Below are 9,958 nucleotides of genomic sequence, written 5' to 3'. Positions count from 1 at the left end.
ATTAAATAGTGGAGCCAACCTTCAGACCCATCTATGTCACATTCCATGAGTTTATGCTCTTAATTATTATACCACACCACCTCTCCTAGAAAAAGTTTTTATAAACTAAAACCATTTTTATTAATTTACAGAACATATTCATTTTCAAGGACTGGAAGATGAATATCAAAACACTAAAGGGAGGGCCAGCTGAGTGGCTCAGCTGGTTAAGAGCTGGCTTGGGACACCAGCTCTGAGCAGCAGGGCCCTGGTTCGGATCCCACATTAAGGGCCAGTGACGCTGCGCCCTCCACAGCTAAGATGATGAACAACAACTCAACCTGGAGCTGGGCTGCTGTGAGTCGCCGGCGATGGTGTAGGCTGCAGCGGAGCTGCAGTGGGCTACCGTGAACTACATGAGTGGCTGGCAGCCAGCGTGAGTTGCCGTGAGCCACCGTGAGCGGCCGACCAATGACTGGCAACCGATTGCCTCACCCAGGAAGAGCACAATGATCATACCAACATGGGCCAGTGAAGCAGTGTCCTCCACAATTAGACTGAAAAACAAAACATCAATTTGTCTACCTGTCTGTTCTCCTTCCCCGATTCCCCAGCGCTGTTGCCCTCCAATTCCCCAATAAAAAATAAAAAAAATCTAAAAAAACAAACAAAAAAACACTAAAGGGAGTCAGTGGTCTTGAGCAGTATTTCTCTAAGTATCATAGTTTCTCTCCTTCCATGACAGTGCTGAATAAACTGCTAAACTCTAAGTCTAAGGTAGTTGAACCGGCAACCCTGTTGCTCAGAGTTCACACTCTTGAACAAGCTCTTAACTAACCGAGCCACTTGGCTGTCCCTAACTCTCTAATTAAGACACCAAGCTGACCAAGTCCCTTACATTAATATTCTGTCTTTAGAGAAGGAACAACGCAATTGATTAGTTTAAAGCTCAATGGTTTTACACTTTCACACTTTTTAATAGAATCAAGCTTTCCTCAGAAAGCCTCTCTCTTCATAGATGTTTCACACTCCACACTCCTAAATCACCCATTTGGGTAATATTTGTATTAGTGGGGCACTCTTCCATCACATTTTTCTTCCTAGTTTCACTCTTTGAAGTTGGCCAAAGCACTGGTGTTCTTTAACTGTTGCCCTCCATATTTCAGTACTGATTATATAGTCCTGTGCTTGGCTAATGAGAAGTTAATTTCTTTATACAATATGAAAGAATTATAAACATGCCTCTAAGAATTTTTCCTTCCCAGAATTCTTAAGAGCACTCTAGAGGAAACAGAAGATTATAAAATTTTGAAAAAAGAAGTTGTAGTTGAACACAGCTGTTTGGATTGACCTACAGTACACAGTACATACATAAATACATATTAAAAGACTAGTGTTTGTAACTACAGATTATTTATATTAAAAATCAATATATGTGCAAAAGGTCTCAACTTGTTTTGTTTTAAGATTTTCACATCCAAGTTAAAATGGTGTCAATGACTTAAAAGTGAAACTAAAATGGAGAAGAAAATAAGATAAAAAGTGAACTTTTTCTTTCATGCTTCTTTGGAAATACTGATCTAGGAAACGCAGATACATTTTGAAAGCTGCTGTAAAAGGATTAAGAATTACCCCCACCCCTTCCTAAACTAACAATATTATCAATGTTTAACAACAGTAACATGTTAAGAATTACTCAGGGGCTGGCCAAGTGGCTTGTTGGTTAAGAGCTGGCTTGGGACGCCAGAGGGCCCCGGTTCGGATGCCACATATGAGGGCCAGTGACACTGCCCTCCACAGCTAAGATGCTGAACAAGGGCTCAACCTGGAGCTGGGCTGCCATGAGTCGCTGGTGATGGCATAGGCTGCAGCCCCTGCTGCAGTGGGTTGCCATGGGCTACCGTGAGCAGCCAGCAGCCAGCGAGAGCGGCCATCCAGAAGCTGGCGACTGATCTGCCTCACCCGGGAAGAGCGCAATGATGGTGCCAACTTGGGCCAGTGAAGCAACGTCNTCCACAACTAGACTGAAGAACAAAAGGACAGCAACTTGTCTGTTCCCCTTCCCCAATTCCCCAGCGCTGTTCCCATCCCCCAGTTCCCCAATTAAAAAAAAAAATCTTTAAAAAAAAAAAGAATTACTCAGTATTTCATATTAGGAAATATTAGAATATTTGTTGAATTAAATAGCTTTCACATTCAAATTGAATCTGGGAATGTGATCTTAATTTGATACAGAATCCTAGAGGCAAAAATTTATGTAGGTAAAACTGATTTCAAAAGAATCAGCAGTAATCTACAATTAAAGTACTCTGTACAATTAAAATCTCCCTGATTTGGATTGACATTTAGTGAAGACTTGGTTATGTGTTCTTAGAGAGAGTGCTCAGTATATAGTGTACAGAAATAGCACAGAGTACTATTATTTTTTCATGGCAACTAAAAATGTTAGCAAAGGCCCGCCTAGAATTGGCCCTCTTTAAATAGAAATAAATAATATGTAATTAGCTATTAAAGCACCTGTATCCTAGAGAGGCAGGCAAACCAGTCAGGGTTTACCCCTTTTCCTTTAATGTGCTTGAAAGCAGTTTGTTGTAATTTGGAAAATTCCTTCTTTACGTATTGTATGCACTATTATTTGCTTAGAAATTATCTTTCGTCCAATAGACTCTGTGTTCAGAACGAAAAAATATTTATTGTGCCCTATTAGGAGCTATGCAGTATAATAAGTACTATCTTTTAATAAGTTATCTATGCTTTGTCCAACAGCAACTTTCATATATTCTTAAGAGAAGAAAGTCAAATTAGTGAGGCTTTATAGAATTGATATTATATTATACCTTTCAGAGACTATGTAAAAACGTCTTTATCGTTTAATCCTTTTGAGAAGAACTCTGTTAAGTAGATAATAACAAAAATCAATGAGACTAAAGGAGAACAAAATGAAAACAAAAAACAAAAAAAGAACATAAAATAAGGAACAAAAAATAACAAAAGTTTAATGAACAAATATACTCTATAGAGCTTCTGTTTTATTACTAGAGATCCTTGAGACAGATTAATTCCATAATTTGATAAATCTGAAAAAATATACATGTATAAATTTATAGGATTACCTGGAAAGAATCCATACTTCATTCACCTGAATAAACTTATTCAACTATGCCTCCTTTCTCCTATACTCTGTATCCTACACCTACACACACCAAGTGAAGATATAGCAGGTGAAAAAAAAACACCAAATACCTAAGAACTTTCTGTTTTATGTGAAATATTTCCAACTTGTGTATTCCAAGTATTTATGGCATAATGTGTTTTTGGTGGATGGTAAAACAAGTTATATGTGTATTTGTAGAGTTGGTGTATGGCAGATGCAATGTATAAAATCAAAACTGAATTTTAAGTGATTCTAAGTAAAAAGGTTTTCATGTGTTTGATTTATGGAGTGGCTAAGCTGCAAGCGGCTGCTACTCAAAGATGACTTCAGTCCCTGTCCCCAGGATGAGTATTTACTGGCAGAGATGTTACTACAATACAAAGCAAAAAGCACTAGAAGGGAAGCACAAATAAACTACTTGTGCTTCAAATGCAAATAATTTTAGAATTGCCACTACCAAAAACGCTTTAAGGACTTAGGGTTTTGTCACAATTTCAATATAACGGGGGCAAAAAAAAACCCCCAAGACCCTCTATTCCTTTGTCCCCCTGACTCTTAAGAACTCCGAAGGTGGTGAAAATTGGTGGCTGGTTCTGAAGGGGTTAGAGGGTGGGTGCAGGGCGGGCGGTCCCTCGGGGCTTCACCCCTTTACAGGCCTATATGCAGAGACCACTATTCAGAATGGCCATGTTCAATGAGTTCTCACCCTGGCCAAACTCCGGATTACCTCTGAAGAGCCCCAAAGATCATTAAGAAGGAGTGTAGGCCAAGTCCCCGAGGAGAACGGCGGCGACGGCTGCAACATCAGCGGTTAGATTTTACACTTCCATAAGGCTGGTCTAATGCACCTGTAGTAAGATTACTAGAGTTGAGGATCCCTAGATTGGGGGAATTAAAGAGGGAAGGGAGAAGGGAAGAAAAAAAGAGGAGGGTACAGGGAAAGGAGGAGGGAGGGGAGGGACACCGCGGGGAAGGCGAGGGGTTTACTGGCGAGAGGTTTACCGGCGAGATATTGGCGTTGCCATGGAAACGTATCCCTCCGCCTGTGCTCGGAGTCTTAGCTTCTTCAGTTCCCTCCGCGTTGCTGCTAGGCTGTTTCCGCCCAGCTCCTTTGTGCCGCGCAGAGCGTCGAGATAGCGCATGCGCAAATAGCCCCAGCCGCCGCGTATATAAGCACGAACCCAGGCTCTTCCTCGTAGTGCCGGCGGACCGTTGGCGAGCGAGTGTGTGTTGTGGCTTTTGTGTTACTCCTTCTTGAGTACTGCGAGCTAAACACAGCTCGTGGGCCGTGCAGTCATCATGTCGCGTTACGGGCGGTACGGAGGAGGTAAGAGGCTAGGGGCCACGGAGGGATGTTGCTGTGGGTGTAGCGAGTATTGCGAGGCCGTGGGGTTGGCGCGGCAGTTGGGAGATGGTTATTCCGCGTGCGTAATGGCGGCTTCGGCGCACACCATACGAAGCCGGAGGCAGCGGGGGCGGGGTATTGAAGGAAGACGGGATGGCGGTTGTAGGTCTGTGCCAAGTTCCGTGTTAATTCTTGGGCATTTTCGTTTCCTGCCCCAGCTCAAGCCAGGCCCACAATCACTATTTTCCTGTTGCCCTTCTTCGAGCCGCCCGCCTGCCCCCACACCCCCCCGCCCTCGGCTGCCATTTTGCGCACATTGACGAGCATGGTGGCGCATTTCCTTGGCGCTTTCCCGCCACTTTAGCGGACAGATCTGGTCGCAGCCATAAAATCATGGGTGAATTTGAGACTGAACAAAATTGTGACAGTTTCGAGCTGCGTATTCTCGTCATATAGTCGGTCGAATTGCGGAGTCGGTATGAAGACATAATCTTTGCGTCTGGCGGCTGGTTTCTTTTCTCTTTTAGCTCTTTCTAGCGCGGTTAATGGCTGTGGGGCGGGGAGCTGCAGCCTTGGGCGAGCCTGCGCCCGGGGCGGTTGCTGTGGAGGACGAGAGCCGGCGCAGCCCTGCTCTCCCCGTCCGGCCCCTAGCGGGGCCGCCTGCCGCCGACGCCGCTGCTGCCTCCGGCCCGCGCGCTCCCAGCGCGCCCGGGGCTGCCGGGACTCGGGGGCGGGGCCGGGGCGGAGCCCGCCTCATGTGTACCTGTGCTTTGGAGGTTCGCCCGTTATTAGAATAAGAATTTTGTTATACTCCTAGCTTTTCAGGAATTTACTGATTTTGCTGGTTTTAAGACTAAATTCCATCTTTGATAGAGCACTAAACATGCTTTGCACAATCTTCAGGATGGCCTGTTTTGAGGCGAAGAATTCATTCAATCTTAGGTCAAATTTTGTATAACATGCATTCTTCTATTTGCATTTTTAAACAGAAACCAAGGTGTATGTTGGTAACCTGGGAACTGGTGCTGGCAAAGGAGAGTTAGAAAGGGCTTTCAGTTATTATGGTCCCTTAAGAACTGTGTGGATTGCAAGAAATCCTCCAGGATTTGCCTTTGTGGAATTCGAAGACCCTAGAGATGCAGAAGATGCGGTGCGAGGCCTGGATGGCAAGTAAGTAAGATGTTGGTTATGAAACTTGTGTTCATAAGAATATTCCTGTGGGCTGGATAGTGAGCTTAGGTGCCAAATTTGGGTTCTGGAGATTGTAAATAGCTGATCATAATTTTATTTACTTAAGAAAGGGAGCAAAGGTGGAGTTGGAAGGGCTCATAAAGAAGTCACAAGTATTTTTGTTAGCATTAGAATTTTGTCTTTTCTCTCTTATAGGGTGATATGTGGTTCCCGAGTGAGGGTTGAACTATCAACAGGCATGCCTCGGAGATCTCGTTTTGATAGACCACCTGCCAGACGTCCCTTTGATCCCAATGATAGATGCTATGAGTGTGGTGAAAAGGGACATTATGCTTATGATTGTCATCGCTATAGCCGGCGAAGAAGAAGCAGGTATTTATTTTAATAAAGGAATGGTTGGTATACTTGTTAATCAAGTAATTCTTTTATTGGCAAGGCAGAAACTAGTATTTTTATATAAACTTGAATGTTAATTGTACAGGTGTATTTTACAATTTTTGTTTAATTAAACAAATGTTAATATATTAATAATCAACCTGGTCAAAACCTTTCAGGTTTCTTCGTTTGAGTCAGTCGCCTTGATTCAGAATGTCACGAGCCTTATGATATCATGCTGAGGCGCCTTGCAAATCCGACAATTAAGATCCTCCTAGACCTTGAGGTGATCAGCATAAGAGGCCAGATCCCCTCGAGTCATCTACACCTAGCTTCACCTTATTCTTTAAAGGGCAGAAAATTTGAGTCGGTGATCGCCGTAACAGTAAATTTGGCTTACAATTGGGGCCCCCTCCGGTTTAGAAAGAGGAACATCAGATTGACCACATTCCCAACTAGAAAAATCTTCTTGCGTCAATCAAGCCTCACCTGGCTCATTTGGCTGTCAGTTTGATCGTCGTTAGATTGAAGAAAACATCTAGATGCAGCGATCGGCTATAGATACTTCTAGATCGTCTAGATCTACTAGACCATGGGCCAAAGAGGGTCGACCTGCAAACTTGCAAGGTTTATTTTAAATACACATTACAGTGCTTTATATTATGTAATTCTAAAATGTAATTTAGCTTTTAACAAATCTTTTTTTAGGTAGTAAAAAAAAAAAAAAAAAAAAACAACTAATAGGCCCAGAATTTATTTCCAAATGAGACACTAAATTTAAATAGTTTTGAGATTTGATTTCAGCAGAGGCACACAAACTGTAAAAATGAGTTACCATCTGACATTTTGGTTTTTTCTAACTTGAAAAATAGGTCACGGTCTAGATCACATTCGAGATCCAGAGGTAGGCGATACTCGCGCTCACGAAGCAGAAGCAGGGGAAGGAGGTGAGAGCTTTAATTCAAATTTTAACAAACAATAAAAAACTTTAATTGAAGATGAAACTAAATTTTGGTTTAATTTTTAGGTCAAGATCAGCATCTCCTCGACGATCGAGATCTGTTTCTCTTCGCAGATCACGTTCAGCTTCACTCAGACGATCTAGGTCTGGATCTATAAAAGGATCGAGGTATTTCCAGTATGTAACACTTTTTTTCCCCCCTTATTTGCATTTGGGTTGTCACGTCTTAATGACAGCAGTAGAGTGTCTTGAGGACACAATTGAAGTGTTTCAGAAAATATTTGAGATAAAAGTTGAACTTATACATGACCTGTAAATGGGTATTATCTAGCTGTACAGATAGAAAAGCCCAACTGAAGATTGTAAGAGTTGTTAGGTCATGATAGAGGAGGATCCAAAGCACAAATCCTCAGATCATTCCAGGTGAACACTCTGGGTAGACATGTTGCTGAAAAGTTCTTTAAGTCAGATTTTATCTATTGTCTTAGGTAAGTGATACTAACTCTAAAAGATGATAGATGCCTGATCCCTGCTAAGAAGGCCCCTTAGAACCAGAAAGAGATTTAGAATTAGAAGCAAGTTGAAATATAGTTAATTTGATTGCAGGACCCAAAGATGTGCATGCCAGCCTGATTTGGCTTGTGACAAATTTATGGTCTTTGAACTAGGATAGCTTATTGATCCAAGCTATAAAGCTTTACCCAGTTGTGACTTTTTCACTGAGCTTATCACTTGAATAATTTAAATCTCAGTTCAGGGGTCTTTGTGAGGTTGATTTGATTCCTTTAAGCTAAAATCAAATCATGTCAGTCTTCAGTCAAAAAACCACCTATTATATTTTTCTCTGAGATATTATACACTTAAAGAATATTGTACCTCTGTATAGTAACCCAGCTCTATTAACCCAGCTCACTGAGCCTGATAGAAGCAAATAATTGAAATGGTGGTTCCTTACTTATTTGATACCAGAGCTTGTTGAAAGAATCTGTCCAATCTTAGACTGATGTAAGGCAAGAGTTGCATCTTGCTCAGTTTTAGCCTACCAAATAATGTGCTCAGGAGGTATTTAAAGAAATTATTCATATGGACTAATTGGTATGTTTTTTTTTTTTTTTAGATCCCGGTCCAGGTCAAGATCAAGATCTAGGTCTCTTTCACGACCAAGAAGCAGGTAAGGGTAAAAATCTGATTAATGTTCTTGTAGTTATATGGCACCAATATCCAAAGAGTTCAAAGTGTTTTGAATTGTTGAAGTTTCAAGTGTTAACTCTTAAGTCTAGGTGTTAAGTGGGAGCACAGTACCTTATTAATAAACCAAACATTAGAACTTAATTTGTACATGGCCTATTCTGGCTGATTTTCTGGGCAAGGGGATATAAAACTATAATGAGAAATTTGTAATTTTGGTGTTAAATTAAGAGGCCCTTGTTAGAATGATAGGTGCATGGAGAAGCATTCTGAGATAGTTGTGTGTAATGCGAAGTGTAAAGGATTAATCATGATAAAGCAGTTCATTTTATGAAGAACAGTTGTTGAAAGACTGGCTCTTGTTAGCAAAAATAATAGGCTCTTATTTTAACTGCAGCCTGACATTTTTTAAGCTCAGGTCAATTTTGGGGTTTTTGTGATACTGTGACTTAGAAAGGGGTTGGTTAGTACTTTTTCTTAATAGAATTTCTCGTGTTTTAACAGCCGATCAAAGTCCAGATCTCCATCTCCAAAAGGAAGGTAAGCTGAATAATTTGTTGCCATGTTTTAACTGTCAAGTGTGGCCTCTGTAGAATTTGTTTGCTTACTGCCTACTTTGCAGGCTTTGAGCTCTTTGGAGAATTGGTGCTATATATATGCAGTAAAATACTAGGTACTACGTTTCTTAGATGATTGCTTTCCCTGCTTCGATATCATATCAGCTTATACTTTTGTTGGAAATACTTAGTCATAAGATAGGATGATTATTAAGATGTGTTTAGTGCTTTGAACCCTTGAGTTCTGTGAACCCTTAATTGTATAATTTCATGTCGAGAAACATGCTTTGTTCCCCCACATAGTGACAACAGGTAAAAAGAAAGTGGCCACATGAAAAATGTTTAGGTTGAAATCTTGTAGCTAAAAACATTATCTGTCTAGTTGCTATTTAATGATCTCAAAATTCAAAGTTGTCCTTTTTAACTTAATCTTGTAATTTTAGCAAGGAGGCTGTTAATATTAAACCTAATCTTTAAGCAAGGACAAATGATTTGTATACAAATCTTTGTGATCTTTAGATCTCTGCTATAGAAGAGATCTTTAGCCACTTTGAATTTATTGAAACTGGGTGTTGTACATGAGAAGAGTAAGTTTCAGTAGACACTAATGGGTTCCAAACCTAATGTTTTTCTTTTTAGTCGGTCCCCATCAGGAAGTCCGCGAAGAAGTGCAAGTCCTGAAAGAGTGGACTGAAGTTCTCAAGTTCACCTTTTAGGGAAAAGTTATTTTGTTTACATTATTATAAGGGATTTGTGATGTCTGTAAAATGTAACCTAGGAAGGGTATTTCAACCATCTAATCAAAAGGATCTGGACTATTACTCTGTAAATTCACAGCAGTAAGATAATATAAATTTTTGTTGAATGTATTAACATCCTCTGGTCTGAAATGTGGGTTTTTATTTGGCACATTTAAATAAACTGTTTCTAACTAGATTTTTGATCTGTTTTCAATATCGATAATTTGGTAAGCTTCAGGAGTAAACCTTGGTATCAGCCGTGTTCCTACAGACCTACATTCAAAGTTTAATGGTGTTAAGTTGTGAACATCATTAACTGTGGTATACATACACTTGGAAAATTCCGTTTTACCCTTAGAGCTTCGGGTAAGATAACTCAAGTCCCCCTTAATAGCATGACTACATCATGACAAGTCCCTGAATTAATTGGAGTTGGTGTTACATATTATTAGGCTAATCTCAATCTGT

At 40.6% G+C, this 9,958-nt stretch overlaps 2 protein-coding genes across 7 annotated transcripts in view; one reads left to right on the top strand and one right to left on the bottom strand.

Annotated features, from left to right (window-relative positions):
- LOC109385475 (tetratricopeptide repeat protein 39B-like) overlaps positions 1–4,224 on the bottom strand; it is an 11,246-nt gene extending 7,022 nt beyond the window's left edge. The window contains exons 1-2 of one of the 3 annotated variants that reach the window (XM_019647815.1): positions 4,136–4,216; positions 3,861–3,981 (exon numbers count right to left, since the gene is read on the bottom strand). The gene's annotated coding sequence lies outside the window, so the exon portion shown is untranslated. The other 2 variants (XM_019647813.1, XM_019647814.1) reach the window with 2 other exon arrangements.
- Positions 4,202–9,686, top strand: SRSF7 (serine and arginine rich splicing factor 7). Of its 4 annotated transcripts, none has more exons than XM_019647816.1 (8): positions 4,202–4,460; positions 5,468–5,648; positions 5,865–6,041; positions 6,917–6,991; positions 7,072–7,182; positions 8,123–8,176; positions 8,698–8,733; positions 9,390–9,686. In XM_019647816.1, exons 1-8 carry the CDS (start codon positions 4,433–4,435, stop codon positions 9,442–9,444), a joined length of 717 nt encoding a protein of 238 aa, XP_019503361.1. In that variant the 5' UTR covers positions 4,202–4,432; the 3' UTR covers positions 9,445–9,686. The 4 variants fall into 4 exon arrangements, with proteins under 4 accessions (XP_019503361.1, XP_019503364.1, XP_019503365.1 ...); XM_019647817.1 differs by having other exon boundaries at positions 4,322–4,460; positions 7,072–7,173; XM_019647819.1 differs by lacking the exon at positions 8,698–8,733.
- The last annotated feature ends 272 nt before the right edge of the window (positions 9,687–9,958 follow it).

The sequence above is a fragment of the Hipposideros armiger genome, unplaced genomic scaffold (genome assembly GCF_001890085.2).
Source record: "Hipposideros armiger isolate ML-2016 unplaced genomic scaffold, ASM189008v1 scaffold_116, whole genome shotgun sequence".
NCBI classification, from domain to species: Eukaryota; Metazoa; Chordata; class Mammalia; order Chiroptera; family Hipposideridae; genus Hipposideros; species Hipposideros armiger.
Note: the sequence above shows the minus strand (reverse complement) of the source record. Positions and strands in the feature narration are given on the sequence as shown.